A 22,758-nucleotide genomic window follows, 5' to 3' on the forward strand; every position below is an offset into this window, starting at 1 on the left:
GAACATTTTTTTTGCCAAGGGCCATTTTGATTGTTAGGAAATCATTCGGGGGCCATACAATATTATTAACTCAAAATTTGCCTCCTATATTTGGTTAAAAACGTTGTTAACTCACCCTTAATGCGATGGCTGTAAGTAACTGCTTCTCTTTGGAATGTTGCCAGGCAGAGTCTGGAGGGGCAGTCCCTATGGTATACAATCGGGAAACCGGCTGCCTTAATACCGACAGCCGGCTTCCCGACTGTCATATCCCGGCGAGGGTGAAATGCCGGGCGTCTATATCTAGGCGCCTGTCATTTCCCCGATGCCGGGAGACAGGCGCCCGGCATCCCAATCAACGGGATGCTGGGCGCTGCGAGCAGACAGCCGCGGGGGGGAGGGTTAGGTTTAGGGCACCCGGGGGGGACTTAGGGTTAGGCACGCCCGCGGGAGGGTTAGGGTTAGGCACCCACCCGGGGGACTTAGGTTTAGGTAGCGGGGAAGGGGGGAGTTAGGGTTAGGCACTTAGAGGGGGGATTAGGGTTAGGCACTTGGGGAGGAGGTTAGGGTTAGGCACCCCTAAGGAGGGTTAGGGGGTTAGGTTAGGTTAGTTTAAACTTACCTTAGCGACAATCAGGTTTTCCAGCGCTGTCGGGCTTCCGCTGACGGGAACTCTGCTTTTGTTGGCCAGGTGCTGCCAGGAATCGAACTGTATTTCATACCGATTCCGTCCCTATGGATGTGTGACAGGCAGATTGATAAGGCAGCCCTGGGGTCCTCTCAGTCCTAACCAGCCTGATGACAGCACTGACTGTACACACCCCCTGCTGTGCCACCACTGCCTGCTTGCCCGCGCTGTTAGGATGAGACCCTGCACACCCCTGCACTAACCGGCTCAATGGAAGCCATATGACAGCCCTGATTCCCCCCCCCTTGTGCGCTGCCTGCCTGTCGCCGCTGATGGGGAGAGAGCCCTGCATGGCACTCAATGACAGCCCTGACACCCTGATCCCCCCCTGTGCTACCTGCTGCCGCTGATGGGGAGAGAGCCCTGCATGGCACTCAATGACAGCTCTGACACCCTGATGGCCCCCCCCCCTGTGCTACCTGCCACCGCTGATAGGGAGAGAGCCCCTGCACTAATCCGCCCGATCACAGCCCTGACACCCTCCACCGCTGCGCTACCTCCCGCCGCTGATAGCGCAGCGGGGGGAAGGGGTGTGTCAGGGCTGTCATTGGCTACCTGCCGCCGATGACAATCCTGGCATCCCTGCTCTCCCGCTTCGCCACCTGCCGCCGCTGACAGCCGCTACACTACGCTGATTCTGCTGCTGCCGCTGACAGCCGCCCGGGCCGGATGATTTAGCCTTGTGGGCCGTATATGGCCCGCGGGCCGGAGGTTCCCCACTCCTGATATAAAGGCTCCCTTGGATGCAACTATTTAACTATTTTATTGTGATACAAGTATATGTGTGAAGTATGTTGTGTTTTGTTAATGTGTTTTATTGAGAGAACCGTTGGTCAAACATTTTACTTTCAGTCAAGTGATACCATAAATTTAATTAGAGATACATACTTACTGTACATCAACAGCACAGTCCAACTTTGGATATTATAAGAGTGTGTGGTTTTAAATAGGCCAGATGGTTACTGGCAAATTGGAACAGCAGCAATTGAGGTAGAATAAAACAAATATCAAGCGCAAGGATAATAGTTGTTGGGCAACTAACAACTATAATTAGATACTCTGCGAAAAGAAGCTCATAGGCTCCTAATGGACAACGCCACCACCGGGTCCAAGATGCGGAAAGGTTTTCTTTCCAAAGCTTGGTGCATATTAGAAATGTGATCAAAACCAAGAAAACTGAATTTTCTGGGGTTTGACCACATAATTGATATTTGATAATTGTGAATCTAGCCCAGAGTCCTCAGAGTCTGTAAAAGTCTGAAAATCTTTTTCTTTAGCTGAAGCAAAGTTTCACACATTTGGAGGATATTTTTCTTTTCTTCATGCAAATTGCTATTCTAAGTAAAGTAACTGATTGTACAATAAGGGAGTAGGGCAGCCTGACTGGTAATAGTAAATAGACCCCTCAATTTCTTCTGGGTTTGTCACTAAGGCCCGTATTCAATTTGAGCTCAGCCCGCGTATCGCCATATTCAATTTGAAAGTAGGCGAAAACGGGACCCGGCGAAACTCAAACAAGCGGAAAGTCCTGTCAGTTTTGGGGAAATCAGCCTGAGACCCCCCAAAAGATGCTCTGACATGGGGGTTCACTATGGTACCCACCGATTTGGCTTGCTGAAGGTATTTGGTGTTTTTAAACTGACTCAATAGCTGCTAAATAGCGTTTTTGTATAAGTGGTGCAGAATAGTATTCAGGAGTATTTTTTGCTGAAAATAACTTATCCTAGCAAATTTGGGGCACTTGAAAATGGGGATGAGCATATTTTAAAGTCGCTAAAGTGAAGTTGAAAAAAATCGTTAAAAATCTACCTTCCGCAAGCACCTGCAATGAAAAAAACACCTGGGGCATACTTGTGGACCCCCCTAAAGAGTCAAGTTCACTACTTGTTAACATTTTTCTTTCGCCCCCAAATTCAAAGTGATTTTTTGGGGTGTCCTTAAGTGTTTTTCTTTTACATTTTGACACAGTTTACCTTTGGGGGACTGTCTGAAGGTTGCACGGAGGTTCCCGCAACGTTGCACCCCAAAACCCCAATTCTGCACTTTTTTCCGCCTGCTATTCATAGGCGAAACTTTTTCGCCTATTACATTCCAAATTGAATACGGAGTAAAATCAAAACAGGCGAAAATGACGTCATTGGCGAAAAGTTTTCACCAAAAACACGCAAAATCGGCTTTTCACTCCAATTGAATACGGGCCTAAGCCTTAAAAGGAGATTAAGTGGACAGAGATAAAGTTCCTAACAGCTCCTGTAATTTTTTCGAACACAGCCTGTAACATGACAGTTAGGAGCTGATTGGTTTGTACTTTATCTCCATCCATTTTATCTCTCTCCAAGGCTAAGTACATAGACACCTGTATTTTTATAATAGGATTTTTTTTGTGCCAGTCAATAGGAATAAAATATAATACGTTGAGATAACAATGTATTGCTTAGATAGCTAATAACATTAATAGCAAGTGGAGGGAGAATCTGTTGGCTGCTCGAGCTAATCAGTCCATTGTAAAAAAAACACCAGTTGAGGCAACAATCAAGGAAGTGTCCAAGCATTTGAAAGCCTATATGGGTAGATAAATAACAGGATTTAATTTACAAAAGTATTGAATGCTATAAAAGAAGGGGATGTGAATATCTGGGCTAAACAAATTTGTTGGACTCATTGAAATACTAACTAATTAGATGTACTGTAAATGTGCCAAGTACAGAACAGAAAGGTTATATAATAGGAAGATATTGCGAACAACTGTGGGAATGCGTAGATTAGTCAAAGATTATATAATAGTCAAAGGTCAGACCGGGATTGTTCCATAGGAAAGAAGGCTGTAAAGCTGGGTACACGCATATGCAATACTCTCACAGATAATAAGATTCACAGGGGTCTATTTATCGAGCAGTGAAAAGTGTGGAGAAATAAACAAGTGGAGAAGTTGCCCATAGCAACCAATCAGCTCCTACCTATTATCTTATAGACTGTACTTGAGAAATGCTACTTGAAAGCTGATTGGTTGCTATGGGCAACTTCTGCACTGGTTCACTTTGTGATAAATAGACCCTACAACCTCTTGGTGAGCTATTGTAATAGTGTGTACATACCCAAGAACCTGCTTAGGGGTATAGTTACTTAAGTGTGGGTTTATAGAAGTGGAGGTGTTGCCCATAGCAACCAATCAGATTCTACATATCAGTTATCTAGCAGATTGGTTGCTATAAGCAACATGTCAACTTCTATAAATCCACAATTTAGTAAATACAGTCAGGTCCATAAATATTGGGACATTGACAGAATTTTCATATTTTGTCCTCTATTCACCACAATGGCTTTGAAATGAAACAAACAAGATGTGCTTTAACTGCAGACTTTCAGATTTAATTTGAGGGTAATTACATCCAAATCAGATGAACGGTGTAGGAATTACAACGGTTTCTATATGTGCCTCCCACTTTTTAAGGGGCCAAAAGTAATGGGACAAACTAAACAATCCTAAATCTAATTTTCACTTTTTAATACTTTGTTGCAAATTCTTTGCAGGCAAATACAGCCTGAAGTCTGGAACGCATAGACATCAGAAATGATTCAAAGATAAAGGAGCAAAAGTAACCCGCACAGAGATATCGGACATGAGATTATATATTCTTCCCGATCCTTCCCAATTTCCTATAATATCTAAATCACTCAAGGGAGGTGCACCCTGGAATAAATCTAATAGACACAAATCACAAGAGAAAAGAAATTCCTTAAGTGGGGCACTCGCGGATCAGAATTTATTGCATCTGCATAAAGAAAATATATGACTATCACAAGAGAAAAGAAATTCCTTAAGTGGGGCACTCGCGGATCAGAATTTATTGCATCTGCATAAAGAAAATATATGTCATATATTTTCTTTATGCAGATGCAATAAATTCTGATCCGCGAGTGCCCCACTTAAGGAATTTCTTTTCTCTTGTGATTTGACGCATAGACATCACCAGACGCTGGGTTTCATCCATGGTGATGCTCTGCCAGGCCTCTACTGCAAATGTCTTCAGTTCCTGCTTGTTCTTGGGGCATTTTCCCTTCAGTTTTGTCTTCATCAAGTGAAATGCATGCTCAATCGGATTCAGGTCAGGGGATTGACTTGGCCATTGCATAACATTCCACTTTTTAGCCTTAAAAAACTCTTTGGTTGCTTTTGCAGTATGCTTCTGGTCATTGTCCATCTGCACTGTGAAGCACTGTCCAATGAGTTCTGAAGCATTTGACTGAATATGAGCATATAATATTGCCCGAAACACTTCAGAATTCATTCTGCTGCTTTTGTCAGCAGTCACATCATCAATAAATACAAGGGAACCAGTTCCATTGGCAGCCATACATGCCCACGCCATGACACTACCACCACTATGCTTCACTGATGAGGTGGTATGTTTTGGATCATGAGCAGTTCCTTTCCTTCTCTTCTCTTCCCATCACTCTGGTACAAGTTGATCTTTGTCCCATCTGTCAATAGGATGTTATTCCAGAACTGTAATGGCTTTTTTAGATGTTGTTTGGCAAACTCTAATCTGGTCTTCCTGTTTTTGTGGCTCACCAATGGTTTGCATCTTGTGGTGAACCCTCTATATTCACTCTTGTGAAGTCTTCTCTTGATTGTTGACTTTGACACATATACATCTACCTCCTGGAGAGTGTTCTTGATTTGGCCAACTGTTGTGAAGGGGTTTTTCTTCACCAGGGAAATAATTATTTTGTCATCTACCACAGTTGTTTTCCATGGTCTTCCGGGTCTTTTGGTGTTGCTGAGCTCTCCGGTGCGTTCTTTCTTTTTAAGAATGTTCCAAACAGTTGATTTGGCCACACCTAATGTTCTTGCAATCTCTCTGATGGGTTTGTTTTCATTTTTCAGCCTAATGATGGCTTGCTTCACTGATAGTGACAGCTCTTTGGATCTCATATTGAGAGTTGACAGCAACTGATAATGAAATAATGAGGGAATAGCCCACACCAGTCCATGAAATAGCTTTTGAGTTGATAGTCCCATTACTTTTGGCCCCTTAAAAAGTGGGAAGCACATATTGAAACTGTTGTAATTCCTACACCGTTCACCCGATTTGGATGTAATTACCCTCAAATTAAATCTGAAAGTCTGCAGTTAAAGCACATCTTGTTTGTTTCATTTCAAAACCATTGTGGTGGTGAATAGAGGCCAAAATCTGAAAATTCTGTCAATGTCCCAATATATATGGACCTGACTGTATATCCCTTAATCTCAAGACAACTATTGTCATCTGCTGATATGGTTTTATGGGAATCCTACAATAGATGAGATGGTATAATGTGTGACAAACCTTCCAGTGTGCATGCATTACCAATCATTCTGTCCAATACTGCTACTGATGCTATTCCAGTCACAATCTTTTCAGCAGATGGTTTTGGAAGAAACATGGATTTATCTAATAATAATCAGCATATTTATCTGGACTTGCAATCTTAAATGTAATTGTAAGAACATTTGCAGCTCAAGTAAAAATGTGTACTTACAGTAGCTTAACTTGCTAACAAGTTGGGCTGTAAGTTCCTTTTATAAGTCTATAGAAACTGTTGATCCTTGCTGATTGGCCTGTTCACATTCATATTCTACACTAACAAATTTGCACTGAATTTCTGAATTAGTAGAATTGATTTGCTCACAGCATTTTTCTTATTATAATAAAATGTTGCTTAACTTACCTGATGGAAGGAGTTCTGCTTTTATTACACTGATTTCTCTCTTCTTCCTGCTCAGACTTATTAAACTGTCTCCAATAAAAAGCATAGCAGGAACTGAGAGATAGACATGAAATTTGGGATGTTGCAAAAGTCCAAAGCTTCCATGGAGAATAGTCTAAAAATGAAAGCGATATTTTTTTTTGGATTCATGTATGATGAAGAAAGTGAGTATGTTATCTTAATTTCAATAATTTACATTTGTATCAAAGAAAACAAGCAGGTTACATTAGAATCAATCATTTTGAGTAGACACCTACAGCTGTCTTACCAATGCTATGGCTGAAACTAAAGCTATAAGAAAATGAGTCAAACTTGTTTTAGCTTGAAAGTTGGCCCAATATGTTGTTTCTGGACGAAATGGAGCGTCATATAGTCCGGAATGCTCAGTGTGTACTGCTAATCTACGCATTCCCACGGCTGTTCGCAATATCTTCCGGTTGACCCTGCGGAACAGCCAACCGGACAATATTGCATGCGATGCCTTGCAAGGTAACGAAAGATGGAACAAGGGATTGTTCCGTCTTTCATTACATCGTTATGATGTATACGCCATAGCGTCCGGGTGCACATCATGTAGTGTATACCCATCACTTGACAAAAGAGCACTCTCATTGCCATAAGAAGATGATTCAGTGCGGTTTCCTTTGGCTGAGTCCCACCCAGAACCAAAGTGACATATCAGACTACACAAGGCATTTATGGTCTGATTCTGATTTGGGAATAAAGTAAGAAAGAACAAGTAACTGTGTACCTGGACAAACCATGTTGCAATGCAAGGGGTGGAAATACATCTTTTTTCTTGTATGCATGCAGGGTAAATACTGACTGCTTCTGTATGCAGCCCACAAATGCTGGACAGCTTTGATTTTACACTGCAATTTAGATTTGAGCTATGATGCACCCTTCTCAAATCTAAAGGGGGAATTCAATTAGCCGCTGTAATTTACAGCCTGCTAATTGATCACCTGGATTATTCAATTAGCCCAAAAGGCAGCCCATAGGCTGCACTTAGTGAGGATTTATTTTCGGGTCTGATCAGGCACAATAAGAAAGCCCTAATAAGTAGTATGTCAATGGGTGTTAACGCATAGGTCCATGAACTTATCACAAATTCTATGTGTTGTTAACGCCTGTTAACATGTATTAACGTCCGTTAACACGTTAAACAGGGCTAACTGAATTTGGCCCTCTACTGTATCTCTGCACTTTTTAAATCTGCCCCACATGAAGTGCCACATGGTTTTGCCAAGGTGCACAGGTTCTAGCGCTGTCTTACTCAATTCCAAAATTAGAAACAGGACCTTAATGTGTCTCTTACATGGGGACACAACAATGGAACTACACACTGTCTCATCCCTTCCCCCACCTGAACACATGGATTATCAATGGACTCCAGTACAAGGATTGCTAAATATATTAATTTATGTTTAAGTGGAGGCCTGTGCTACTGTTATTAAATTACTGCTTTATAGAACTGCTATGGTGTGCTGTTGTTTAGGATTACGTAGCTTTAGTAATTATGTATTTTATGTGTTTAATGGCTAGTTAATTACTAATTATGGTGTTATGTAAAGTGATGCACAAAAGGCAAGGAATTTTAGATTATTAACATTTATTTATGGCTATATAGAAAGGGGAATGATTTGTAAGTTACTATATTGATAGATGTGATAGACAGAAACATTGGTATATGGTAGTCCCTTTGTAAACACTTGAAGTATATATGTGTTATATCATTATTGCTGTAATTAATATACAGAATTTAAGTTGGATTCCATTTGATGAACCATGCGTCTATGTTTAAGGACTGATTTATATATTAGAACATTATTTGCCGGGATGGTTACATGTATATAGAGAAATTGCTTATATATGTGGAAAATTCAATATAGAGACATTTACTGTGGCCTGCATTGTGGGTTCTATATGACTATATTTACTATACCTATTAAGGATTCAGGCTATTTTCTGTAATATCTGCCAATGGGAGGGTATCTATGAAAATGTTGACAGTGTCCTTATGGCTTCTTATTTGTCTTTGCCCTCCAAGCCAAAATTGCCGGCTCCCATCCCTGTGTCATTGCTGTTGGTATTTCTGTATGTATGCCCATACAGTATGGGTGCAATACAATGTAGTAACAGTGGGCCTGATTCAGACCCGGACGCTAATTGCGGCCGCTCGCTGGCTAAAAGGGGCCGGCTATTAAAATCTTGCGCTCGCACTGCGTCGCGTAAAGCCGCCCACTAAGTAATAGCGAGCGGCTGCACTATGCGCTCGCACCTGTATAAAGACGCCCCTTTGCCACTCACAAAACACGTCATCTCCGGCAGTTGTAGGATGAATCGGGAACATCGAGAGCCATCGGAGCTGCTCACAGTGCTTGCAGTAGCCTTTTCCCACCTCAACATTGCGAGCAGTTCAGGCTAAAATACAACCCAGTCACGTGTGTAATGACGCTACTTTGCTAATTATGCACACCCATTAAACTCCGTTCTGACTGTCGGGCACGCCTGCGTTCGCACATCCACACCCCCATTTACGAGCACCTTCCCCTGTTACCACCCACAAACGGCACTATCTGTCACTCAAAATAGCGGCCCGACTGCGGGCTATGGGCGAGCACTTTCCCATCGCAGTGACTGGTTCGCGCACGCACATTGTGAATCATACGCATGTGTAGATTGTGAAAAATCGCTCAATGCGAGCGCAGCATAGTGTTCGGGTCTGAATCAGGCCCTGTGTTCACTACTTGGTAACATTTGACCTGAGTTTCAATAAAACTTTCTATTCATTCACTTACTTTTAAATTGCATTTTAAAATGCAAGTTCCAATGCAAAGTGCATGTCAAATGCAAATGTGTTAGACATCAGTTTGTTAACTAGAGTTTTTTAAGTGTGTATAAGCCATCAGGAAATACAAAAGCAATGCATTTTAGAAGAACAAAATGTTACGAGCTCAGAGAAGCAGTGAATTTTGTATACAAAGACAGCATAGAAACCAAATGGGGAAATAATGGGCCTGATTCTGATGTGGGAGCAAAGCAAAAAGAACAAATAATACTGCTTTTATACCTAAATTCTGGGTCTGACTCGGAGGTTGGAACAAGGTTCCAAACCGGATCAGACCCGGAATTTAGCCAGCGCCGACCCAGGATATGCCCAAGTCAGCACTGCTCGCACCCGAGCCAGTTCTGCAGTGACCCGGCTCTTCCGGCGTGCAAGTGGACGCTTGGAGATGACGTCATCAGCCGACATGCAGCGTGCTCCAGGTCATCGTGACCCGGATCGCGCCGTTTACACTGCTGGGTTTCACGGGTCATTCCCGTGTTAAACCCTGCAAGTTACCTGGGTTGGATTGCTGTGTCACTCGACCCGGGAATCCAACCCTGTCCCTTTTTACACCAAGGAGCTACCCGGGTTAACCCTGCAATAACCCAGGTTTTAGCTCTGGTGTAAAGGGGTATAACTGTGCACCTTGGTAAAACCATACTGCTCTGCAGATGTTACAGAGAGATTCAGATTTAATAGGTGTGTGTCCAAACTCAAATCTAAATTGGAGTGTAAAAATAAAGCTGTCCGGTATTTCTGGGCTACATGCAACAGCAGCCCATACAGTATATATATTTGCATCCCTTTCATTGCAACATAGTTTGTCCAAGTGTAAAGTTACTTGCTCTGGGCCTGATTCAGAGGCGCTCGTAAGCGGCCGCTCGTTCGCTCTGAGCGATGTTCGCACAACTGCGCATGTGTATGGGTTGTAATGCGCATGCACAAACCAGTCATTGCGGTCGGAAATCGTTCACTCGCAAAACAGCGAGGGGTTGCTAATTTGATTGACAGAATGTACCGTTTGTGGGTGGTAACAGGGGAAGGTGCTTGAAAACGGGGGAGTGGAGATCCGAACGCAGGCATGCCTAACGGTAAAAAGGGCGTTTAATGGGAGTGCATAATTAGTAAAGGAGCATCATCGACCACGTCACTTGGTTGTCTTTTAGCCTGAACTGCTCGCAGTGATTGCGGCAGGAAAATCCTACCACAACCACTGCGAGCAGTTCTGATGCCTTTCGATGTTCCCGATTAATTTAATAAATACCAGAGATGACATGTGTTGCGAACGGCAAAGGGGCATCTTTACAAAATAGCGAGCGCATTTTTTGTTCACTCGCTCAGACATAGAGGCGTCAACAATCCGCAAAGAGCGAGCGCTCAATTTAAATAGCCGGCCCCTTTTTTGGAAGAACCGTCCGCAAATAGCGTCCGGGTCTGAGGGCCTGATTCAGAGCCGGACGCTATTTGCGGACGCTTGTTCAGAAAAAAGGGGCTGGCTATTTAGAATCAGCCTCAATAGATTTTAAATATATATTGCTTCTAGTACCTACTATATGCCAACAGACTTGTAGAAATAAACACCAACTACTGTGATAAAGTAAGATACTATGGAGAGTAATAAAGAAAGCATAAAGATTATTAAAACAAAAATTAATAATGAAAATGCAAGGAATTAGGAAAATGTTCAATAAAAGAAATCATGTGAGCAGAGATGGAACGAAAGTAACAAATCTAATCCTAAAATGTTTTTCCAGTACATACCCAGCAAGAAATATAAAATGTACAGTAAATGATACAATAGGAAAAACAGCCATAGAAGATAACAATACTGATCTTTTAAATATATATATTGTTCATATATATTCACAACAGAGAAAAGATTAAAAAAATAGGTTGCTTATTTATGATCATACATAGTCCAAATAGAAAAATAAAAATTACATTTGGCAACATTTTTTTTTTCATTTTGCTACTGAAGTAGCAAAACAAAAATAGACAAAAATGAAAAGAAAGTAAGAAATATTAGTTCCATTTTACCAGTGGGACCAGCTTTGTGGTATCCTAGTCATATATACGAAGAGGCCGATTTAGCTTAATTTATTTTGAATATTGATTGGTTATAGTACTGCAGCAGTACCAGGCCCTAAAAGAATACATTCATTGGTTTATTCCTTTGGATTTGGGTTGTCACATCATACATGGGCCTGATTCGTCTGCAGATGCAGCTCAGTCTTTAATGCAGATGACCAATGTTTGGGAATCTGCATCGGGCCCACAGCGTGAGCAGTACGGGTCTACGATATCACTCGCAGTTTGGCAGCAGACTGTCAGTGATTGACAGTCTGCTGCCATTTCAGAGCAGGGAGGGGGAGTCGGCGGCAATGGCCATGCTCGACGCCATTGTTTGGGAGTTATGAGGCCAAGATCTCCAACGGCTGATGAAGATTTCCTGGCCTCTTTTCAGCATCTGTGGCGGCTGGCTTGCATGACCCCAAGTGTCACTTAGCCAAGCGATGGCATTGTAGGTGATCCAATGTTGTGTTCTAGAACGTGACTGGGATCAGTAATGTATGCACGAGGCATTGCTTCTCCTGCTGCATTATCTTATTAGGCTAACGATAAGACCGCTGATCACCAGAAGGGCTATCTGGCTTGTTCGGGGTGCGCACCCGGTAACTCGAGGTCGTCTTTCCTTCTCTAGTAACACTATCGGAAATTATTCATCCTGCACTCAACCCCTAAATATGTGTGAGGGTGATGTAAGACCTAATCCTACAGTAAAGTAAGTGCAAAACTCCATACAAACCCTTGTGGTATGGTAACTGTGTGACGTCAATGAACTTCTCAAATGTCCAATGGTATATTCACCAAAGAATGTACACAAGTGTTTAACTTGAATTATAGATAATTTACTGGTGAAAAATGTGAAAACAAAGTGGTGTCACCATATAAATTGATGTCACACAGATAACTTATTCATAAGCAATGGAAATATGATAGCTTAATATAACAGAATGATGGTGTCAATGCATATCATATACAGTACATATACCAATAATACAGATGAATAGTGGTTCAAGGACACTAGTCTTAGAGGTAAATTTACTAAGGTGAGAGTTATTAGAAGTGGAGATGTTGCCCATAGCAACCAATCAGATTCTACTTAACATGTAACTCGCACCTTCTAGAAGATAACTAGAATCTGATTGGTTGCAATGGGCAACATCTCCAATTCTAAAAACTCTCACTTTAATAAATTTACCCCTTAGTGTATAAACGATAGATGCTCCGGAGATTAATATTAATGTCCTTATAGAAGGATTGTCAATCAATGAATGTTCGGGGTGCAGCATGGCGTCCCCTGATGCAAAGTCATTGACCTTGTGTCGAGATTTGCTGGATGATACTTATCGTTGCCCGGGGTGTCTTCAGGGCAGGTAGGTAGAGATTGGGCCGTTGGGGTCAGACGCAAAGATTCCAGACTGGAAACTGCAACTGATGCCCGGACTAGAGCTCTGTCTTGCCGCAGACATTACCCTAGGACTATGGACCACCAGTTGTATATACTCTGCCTGGGGAGAGGATGACACTGGCTTTGGTTTGTGAGACCTTCCGCAGGGAACCCACTCCACTTGGAAGACTCATCTGCTACTATCAGCATAGCTATGCTCCCTCTTTCTCCTTCTGCCTTCATTGTCTGGTCAGCGGCGTGTTGCTGCTGCTTGTCGGCTTCCGGATTCCTCTCTCTCAGGCGCTTCTGGGTCACGTGAACGGACTCAATCAGCAGTGGAGAAGGACGCCCCGGTGGTGGATTTGTTTAACAGAGTGCAGTAACAGGGTGTGTTAAGCTCCACCATATTAGAGCTATTGCAGCTGCTACCATGTTACCAGCTATAATAGCTAGTGTGTCTGCAGCTGATTCAGGCCCATAGTACATTACCAATAAATATTATGTGGTGCTCTCTGGGGCACTTAAAGTTATTTGGTGATTTAACTTCATTAATTTATCAGTGTGTAAAGGTGTTAAAGTCCCATATACAGTATATCCACAATCTATACACATGAATTCCAGAAATCATCTGTAGTAGATAATTAGTCCTTAAATGTCCTCAGATGTCTGTAGGTAAGGTGTTCATATAATCCCAGAACAAACTGATGTAACTTTTGTCTGTGGTTCCCAAGGTCTGTTGGATGGGTGTTCTTACTAAGTCTCAGCCCTCTTCACCATTCTTCTCCACCTCACATGTAATATTATGCACAGTATCAGGAACTTATAAGTACACTATTGATGCAGTTTAGGTAAGTGAAAATGTACTTACCTGGATAGTGTGATATTTCTCCTTCTAGTCCTCTCAGACCCGGTGTTTCAGGTGCTGGTGTGTGGGGTTTGCAGACTATACCACAATATGTAGTGGTGTATCACCATATAAAATGAATGTACACCAGTGTTTAGTGCAACACATTCATTGGTACAATAGATGAGTTAATAACTCACTGAGTCCCAAGTTACTGGTTCAGAAAGTGGTAAAAAGTCTATATTCAGAATATATAGATCTGTCTCTTACTGTTAATAAAGTCCAGCACATAAATATTCCATGATGCAGCAGGTGATACATAATAATAGTTTGATGGTATGAATAAATGTAAACTCTTGATACCTTTGGAAATATATATTATTATTTGCAATATTTGGCTTACCAAAAGATACATCAATATATACAAATGATGAGTCAACCAAAACCCACGGAAGCTGATTCGCCGGAAACGGTGGGAAGAGAAAACATATATCAAAGCGAGGATTGCCAAGAGGATAATACCGGTAATCCCTGCCAACAAAACAAAATCACATAGGTCAGAACTAATCAAATACAATTCTTGTATCTTACTTATGATTGGCTTATAAACAATAACTGTCACTTGATTCAATAGATTAAAGAAAATTATACATATCTGTTCAGATTAGTAAATGTATCAAATAAAAAAAGTTTTTGTAGTATTGTAAAAAAAAATGGTTATTTCATGTCTACTGTACATATAATGCTAGCACATATGACAATAATAGAGGGTTCAAATGATCTGCAGAAACCATTAAAATATCTTCTGACCCAAAGACAGATAGGGGTATATTTACTAACGTGCGGGTTTTTAGAAGTGGAGATGTTACCCATAGCAACCAATCATATTCTACTTAACATTTATCTATCACCTTCTAGAAGATAATATCTAGAGTCTGCTTGGTTGCTATGGGCAACATCTCCACTTCTAAAAACCTGCACTTTAGTAAATATACCCCAGTATTAGATTTATTCACCTATATTAATCCTAATGAAGCAAATTCTATCCAAGTTGGATGTCATTTATCTGTCTACTGTACATCAAGGTATTGTCCTCCTCTCTGCTCTCAAGAACCACATCTGCAAAGTGTGGCTTCTTGTGGGTAGAAACAGAAAAGTCTGGTGTGTGCTGTGTGAACTGTATACCACTGTATACCAAAGTCCAACCTTTAGTATCAACCCTTTTAAATATCCAAGTTTTCAATTTTTCCTCTGAGAATACTCAATGTAACCTTATTTGTGTCTTAAATCACAAGGGTGATGGGACATCTGGGCGTCACTACTGTTTTTGTTACATATAGCACTACTTTTTATATTACATTGGGGGCACGAACTGGGTTTTGTTGATTAAGTCGATTGCAGAAAATGAACCCCACTCCTGATACTATTCAGTTTAGTTACACTGATCTCTTAAATAGTTATTTTACTTTCATCAAACAAATCACATACCTTGTACTTCTTCTAATAATAGTACATTGATGAAAGTCCCTCCCCTGGAGCCCCAACCATTCACTTTATTAAACAGAATTACAAAATTCCAATATTGCAAGCTGATTCATGAGATGGCAGTAGGCCTCCTATAAGTAAACTCAGCAACATCAAAGCTGGATAACGTGAGGGCATGTAGTTGGGTTGCATGCAGGACCAAGTTGTACAATGAGAAAGGCAGCAGAAGAGAGGAGAGATGGGATGATCAAAGTCTTGGTAGATTTTAGCTGGATTAGAATGGAGTATGGAGATTTGGAGCTGGAGCTCCGTTAGACATATCTGTCATGGAAGTCATCTTGTGTGCACAAAGCAGTACTGCATTTTATTACACAATTTAGGAGAGCGCTACAGTGCAGCCTCCAAATTGCTTCTCTGGGGACGACGCTTCATTCCCTTACCAAGATGGCCACCATTACTATTAGTGCGCATGCACATCCCGATCTTGCCTACTGTGTATGATTACTGAGGCACATGCATAGGAGTGGCACTTGCAGCGTGGTGGCACAGCAGGTTTCCCTGCATGAGCACCCTGCTAGGCTGCTGGCTTGATGCAGCCAGGAGCTTCTTTTCAATTTTTTTATTACAACTTATATCTTTATTTTGCAACTTGCGGGGAATGGGTGGGGGAATTGACAGCACATCGTGGTATGGGGGGATGAGGATAGGGTTGGCGTTGGTGGTCTGGAGGCATAGAGACTGGCCCTGACATGGAGGGGCAGTGATGTGATGAATGGATTACCAAAATGTTGTGCCTAGGTTTGGCTTGATTCCTACATTTGCCCCAGCCACACTCCCAACATAACACCAACATGAAGGAGCAACAGCCAGCAGATTCACATGTAAGAGCATGCTGTCTGCTTCTCCTTCATCTTAATGGCTTGTTCTCCATGTCCCAGCACTGCAGGGGCATTACAAATACTGAATTAGTGGCATTATGCCACTTACCAATGGCAACCTTTGGCAATGTATAGTTTTGTCTAGGGGTAGAGTTGGCCCTGAATAAGGGAGTTGAGTAATGGAACATCTGTAATACTATTGGGGAGATGTATCAAGTAGTGAAATGAGTAGAAAAGTGGACCAGTGGAGAAGGTGTCCATAACAATCAATCATCTTTGAGGATTTTTTATAAAATAAGTCAGCATGGGAATAAATTAAATGGCTTATTATTAATTCTAATTGTGTAGGAACTTACCAGGTATTGTCTGTAAAAACCACCAGTAATATTTATGTGGGATTTCAGAACTACAATGACAAATATTACATTTATAATTACAAGTAAAAGAAACCTATTGTTAAGTATATTATTCATACAAGATGAAGAAAACAGTTGTGAGATGGTGATTATACAATAGATACAGGTGTCCTCTTACTAATGAGAAGCTTTTACTCTCTGTGATATCTTATGCAGGAGTAGGTTATTCAGCATTCCATGATGAGCAGAAGACCTTGTGAGGGCAGCATTGTATTTCTGCAGGACACATATACCTTTCACTAAGCTGCTGTGTTACAGCGGATAAGCAGCTGAAGTTGGACAGTGATATGAATTATAAATAATATATAAAATAAATACATACAGTAATTTAAATAATATAAATAATAACTGTTCAATACTGTTCAATAACTGTAGGGCCAGAGGCTATGGACATAGCAACTAGAGATGTGTTCTGACCTTTTTGTTTTGGTTCTAATTCATTATTATGTTTTGGTTTAGGCTAAACCACCCTCATGTGTTTTTAGTTCGGATTTGGTTTTGGTTAGGTTTTGGATTTCATAAAAATCAATAAAAAAAAACACGAAAATGGCTAAAATCATGTTATTTGGATCTATTTACTCGAAATCCAAAACCCGAGTTCATTTTTTGAATCAATGTCTTGAACTGACAGCAGACCCGAGCCAGGACTCAGTTCTACTCGGATTCCCAAAGTGAATCCAAACTGGGACTCAATTCGACTCAGAATCACTAAACTCATGTGTGTTCGTATTTCAGGAAACCCGAACAGAACATCTCTAATAACGACCCTTGGGAGTTCTTCCTTTCACACATGGCGCAATGAGACCAGCCCAATAAATACAACTGGGTGCCATCTCAATAGTCAAATCTGCTTGCACCTCAGGGAGGGGTGTATATAGCACAAAAAATATTTAAGGTACACCACCCTAGCGCCAATAATAGATCATATCGAAAGTGATACTTATCTTAAATGTACCAATTACTTTTCCTTTTATCCTTCCGTCTTGAAGGATTAATATGAAAAGTCAAACCATGTAAAAAGAAGAAAATATAATCTAGTGCAGATGGTCAAACAAAAATAAGCATAATATTAATTAACTGATGTTAATTAAACAAATAGGTGAAGTAATAATCACCATGCAAAACACACTAATAGAAAACGTGTCTTCATAGGCTAATTAAAACCAAAATTTATGTATAACACGTTTAATGTACATCACAAAACAATAGTTTCATAAAAAATGCTTGGCTTGTGTGAGATGGATGTGGACGAGCAGCTGAGGTTACCCGGGTTAGAAACATCTCCTCAGTCATTTTTTGCATCTATCTGACCGGATTCTGGTAGGAGGCTAACTTCACTTGAGACATTGTACCTGTTGGTGGTTCTAAGGAGCCTCAATCATCTATTTCAACAGTCTACATTTTTTATGAAATTATTGTTTTGTGATATACATTTTTTGCAGGGTGATTATTACTTCACCTATTTGTTTAATTAACATCAGTTAATTAATATTATGCTTATTTTTGTTTGACCATCTGCACTAGATTATATTTTCTTCTTTTTACATGGTTTGACTTTTCATATTAATCCTTCAAGACGGAAGGATAAAAGGAAAAGTAATTGGTACATTTAAGATAAGTATCACTTTCGATATGATCTATTATTGGCGCTAGGGTGGTGTACCTTAAATATTTTTTGTGCTATTTACTTCTTGGGGAATACAGATACTCCCCTTTTGGGGCACTCCATCTAAGCTGCCAGTTTGGCGCGATTAATTAACATAATTTTTTGCTTTTCTTTGTTCGTTTCCGTATCTGAGGGGTGTATATAGGGCTATCACTCTGCCCTGCTCCCCTATGAGAGTCAATGCAGTATGGATTATTTGATAAGTGGAATTAAAATACTCATAAATTTAAAAAAGCATCTGTGTTAGTCTTCAAGGTTTTTCATTTCTCTTAGCTCCATTGCCAATATATTTATTTAATTTTCAGACAGATTGTAGTGTACTATATTGTTTGTTCATGGTGTATTTGTTTTAGTGTATGGACTATGTTAAAAGATGCAGTTATCAGTTGGAATTGATTAACATAACTTACCCATCATTTAAGAAAACTTTGGGAAATATGCAGGTCAGGGTACTAAGTGGAGTGATGGAAAACATATAGATGTTGACTGCATGAGCCACACTGTGGAGAACTGGAAGACAAAGAAAAATGAATAATACCAAATCCGATACAGTATGACTGTGTTCATCCATACAATGTAACACTTGCTGATTTATATAACATTGGCTTGAAAGAAAATTATGTCACAGTTTCATGAACAGATCACATACAGGAGAACCTACACAATATACAGTGCCTTATGTCGTGAAACAATGAGTCATACTATATATATATATATATATATATATTAGGGGTGAGCGGGTTCGGATTTCTGAAATCTGAACCCCCCCGAGCCCCCCCGATCCGAGTCCGATCCGAGTCAGGCTCGACTTTTCCCGCCTGACTCGGATCTGACATCGAGGCAAAACGTCATCATCCCGCCTTCCGAGTCTCGCGGGTTTTGGATCCTATATAAGGTACCCGCGTCGGCGCCATTTTCTCACTCGGCTGTGGACAGTGAAGAGGGAGGGTGGGAGTTAGTGCTGTGTAGTGTAGTGTAGTGTAGTGCTGCTGTTGTCCACTACTTCAAAGTCCATAGGGGCTGGCTGTGTTGTGCTGTGCTGCTGTTGTTAATAGGGGCTGTGTCCACTACTTCAAAGTCCATAGGGGCTGGCTGGACTGTGTTGTGCAGTCAGTTCCAAAGTCCTGTGCAGTGTCCCAGTCCTAAAGGGGTGCTGTAGTGTTGTCCAGGGGGTGCTCTGTCCATCAGGGGTGCTCCCCCCAAGTGCTAAAAAAATAATATATTTTCTGTGTTTGTGAATTGTGTGCGCAGTAGCCGCACGTGCATCAACAAAGTAGTGCCAAGCGTGCGCCTGTGTCATAAGTAAAGGGCCGGCTGGCTTGACCGTTAAGGGTGCTGTAACCCCCGAAAGTACACTCCAGTCCAAACCAAAAAAAAAATTATTTTCTGTGTTTGTGAATTGTGTGCGCAGTAGCCGCACGTGCATCAACAAAGTAGTGCCAAGCGTGCGCCTGTGTCATAAGTAAAGGGCCGGCTGGCTTGACCGTTAAGGGTGCTGTAACCCCCGAAAGTACACTCCAGTCCAAACCTAAAAAAAAATTATTTTCTGTGTTTGTGAATTGTGTGCGCAGTAGCCGCACGTGCATCAACAAAGTAGTGCCAAGCGTGCGCCTGTGTCATAAGTAAAGGGCCGGCTGGCTTGACCGTTAAAGGGTGCTGTAACCCCTGAAAGTACACTCCAGTCCAAACCAAAAAAAAATTATTTTCTGTGTTTGTGAATTGTGTGCGCAGTAGCCGCACGTGCATCAACAAAGTAGTGCCAAGCGTGCGCCTGTGTCATAAGTAAAGGGCCGGCTGGCTTGACCGTTAAGGGTGCTGTAACTCCCGAAAGTACACTCCAGTCCAAACCAAAAAAAAAATTATTTTCTGTGTTTGTGAATTGTGTGCGCAGTAGCCGCACGTGCATCAACAAAGTAGTGCCAAGCGTGCGCCTGTGTCATAAGTAAAGGGCCGGCTGGCTTGACCGTTAAGGGTGCTGTAACCCCCGAAAGTACACTCCAGTCCAAACCAAAAAAAAAATTATTTTCTGTGTTTGTGAATTGTGTGCGCAGTAGCCGCACGTGCATCAACAAAGTAGTGCCAAGCGTGCGCCTGTGTCATAAGTAAAGGGCCGGCTGGCTTGACCGTTAAGGGTGCTGTAACCCCCGAAAGTACACTCCAGTCCAAACCTAAAAAAAAATTATTTTCTGTGTTTGTGAATTGTGTGCGCAGTAGCCGCACGTGCATCAACAAAGTAGTGCCAAGCGTGCGCCTGTGTCATAAGTAAAGGGCCGGCTGGCTTGACCGTTAAAGGGTGCTGTAACCCCCGAAAGTACACTCCAGTCCAAACCAAAAAAAAATTATTTTCTGTGTTTGTGAATTGTGTGCGCAGTAGCCGCACGTGCATCAACAAAGTAGTGCCAAGCGTGCGCCTGTGTCATAAGTAAAGGGCCGGCTGGCTTGACCGTTAAAGGGTGCTGTAACCCCCAAAGTACACTCCAGTCCAAACCAAAAAAAAATTATTTTCTGTGTTTGTGAATTGTGTGCGCAGTAGCCGCACGTGCATCAACAAAGTAGTGCCAAGAGTGCGCCTGTGTCATAAGTAAAGGGCCGGCTGGCTTGACCGTTAAAGGGTGCTGTAACCCACAAAGTACACTCCAGTCCGAACCAAAAAAAAATTTATTTTCTGTGTTTAGCCGCACGTATATATCAAATCGATATAACATAAATGGAGGACCAAACTTTCTCCGATAAAAATAAAATAGAGAAAGATCAAGAACCACTTCCTCCTAGTGCTGAAGCTGCTGCCACTAGTCATGACATAGACGATAACATGCCATCAACGTCGTCTGCCAAGGCCGATGCCCAATGTCATAGTAGAGGGCACATACAATCCCAAATGGCAAAGTTCAGGAAAATGACCTTGAAAAAGACATTTAAATCAGCTGAAGAGAAACGTAAACTTGCCAATATGCCATTTACGACACGGAGTGGCAAGGAACGGCTAAGGTCGATCCCTAGTATGTTCATGACTAGTGGTTCAGCTTCACATGACGATGGAAGCACTCCTCCCACTAAAAAAATCAAAAGAGTTAAGCTGGCAAAAGCACAGCGAAGAACTGTGCTTTCTAAGAAGATATCACAAATCCCCAAAGAGAGTCCAAGTGTGGTGGTGGTTGCGATGCCTGACCTTCCCAGCACTGGACGGGAAGAGGTGGCTCTTTCCACCATTTGCACGCCCCCTGCAAGTGCTGAAAGGAGCACCCACAGTCCACTTGCTGATATGCAAATTGAAGATGTCACTGTTGAAGTACAACAGGATGAGGATACTGGTGTAGCTGGCGCTGAGGAGGAAGTTGGCGAGGAGGATTCTGATGGTGATGTGGTTTGTTTAAATCAGGCTCCGGGGGAGACAGTTGTTGTCCGTGGGATGAAAAAGCCCATCACGGTCATGCCTGGGCAGAAGACCAAACATTCCACCTCTTTGGTCTGGCAATATTTCTATCCAAATCCGGACAACAACTGTCTTGCCATATGTACCATATGTAAAGGTGAAATAAGTAGGGGTAGGGACGTCAACCACCTAGGAACATCCTCCCTTATACGGCACCTGCAGCGCGTTCATAAAAAGTTACTGTCAAGTTCAGAAACTTTGGCTCAGACCATAAGCAGTCCAGGGACACCTAAATCCCGTTGTCCTGTTGTATCCAAGCGCCTGCAAACCACACCGTCAACTCCCTCCTCGTCAATTTCCTCCTTAGTCAGGATCGGAAGTAGTCCTGCAGGCCATATCACTGGCATGACTGACTCTCCTATCCGGGATTCCTCCGGAGGATCCTGCATTGCTACGCCTACTGCTGCCGCTGCTGCTGTTGCTGCTGCTGCTGGGAGTCGTTCATCATCCCAGAGAGGAAGTAGGAACACCACTACTTTTACTAAACAATTGACCCTCCAACAGTCCTTAGCGAGGAGGATGAAGTACGACAGCAGTCATCCTGAAGCAAAACGTATAACTGAGGCCTTGACTGCTATGTTGGTGTTAGACGTGCGTCCGGTATCCGCCATTAGTGCAGTGGGATTTAGACAATTGATGGAGGTAGTGTGTCCCCGGTTCCAAATCCCGTCTAGATTCCACTTCACTAGGCAGGCGATACCGAGACTGTACAGAAACGTCAGAAAAAGTGTCCTCAGTGTCCTGAAAAATGCCGTTGTACACAATGTCCACTTAACCACGGACATGTGGACAAGTGGAACAGGGCAGACTAAGGACTATATGACTGTGACAGCCCACTGGGTAGATGTATCACCTTACGCAGCAACAGCAGCAGCGTCACCAGTAGCAGCATCTCAGAAACGCCAGCTCGTTACAAGGCAGGCTACGCTGTGTATCACCGGTTTCAGTAAGAGGCACACCGCCGACAACCTCTTAGAGAAACTGAGGGAAATCATCGCCCAGTGGCTTACCCCACTTAGACTCTCCTGGGGATTTGTGATATCTGACAACGCCACCAATATTGTGCGGGCATTACATCTGGGCAAATTCCAGCACGTCCCATGTTTTGCTCACACAATAAACTTGGTGGTGCAGAATTTTCTGAAAAGCGACAGGGGCGTGCAGGAGACGCTTTGGGTGGCCCGAAAAATTTCTGGCCACTTTCGCCATTCAGCGACTGCGTGCCGAAGACTGGAGCGCCAGCAAACACTCTTGAACCTGCCCCGCCATCACCTGAAGCAAGAGGTTGTGACGCGGTGGAACTCAACCCTCTATATGCTTCAGAGGATGGAGGAGCA

The 22,758-nt window shown here is 42.3% G+C and overlaps 1 protein-coding gene across 6 annotated transcripts in view; it reads right to left on the minus strand.

Moving 5' to 3' along the window:
• Positions 1-22,758, minus strand: part of LOC148540355 (dual oxidase 1-like) — a 229,697-nt gene that overhangs the window by 28,870 nt on the left and 178,069 nt on the right. For all 6 annotated transcript variants that reach the window (XM_088445660.1, XM_088445643.1, XM_088445669.1 and 3 more), the window contains 4 exons: positions 18,399-18,498; positions 16,263-16,312; positions 13,947-14,074; positions 6,380-6,533 (listed from right to left, as the gene is read on the minus strand). In XM_088445660.1, coding sequence (XP_088301786.1) covers positions 6,380-6,533; positions 13,947-14,074; positions 16,263-16,312; positions 18,399-18,498 — 432 coding nt within the window. The remainder of the gene's footprint in view (positions 1-6,379; positions 6,534-13,946; positions 14,075-16,262; positions 16,313-18,398; positions 18,499-22,758) is intronic.

The sequence above is a fragment of the Taudactylus pleione genome, unplaced genomic scaffold (genome assembly GCF_031769625.1).
Source record: "Taudactylus pleione unplaced genomic scaffold, aTauple2 ptg000019l, whole genome shotgun sequence".
NCBI classification, from domain to species: domain Eukaryota; kingdom Metazoa; phylum Chordata; class Amphibia; order Anura; family Myobatrachidae; genus Taudactylus; species Taudactylus pleione.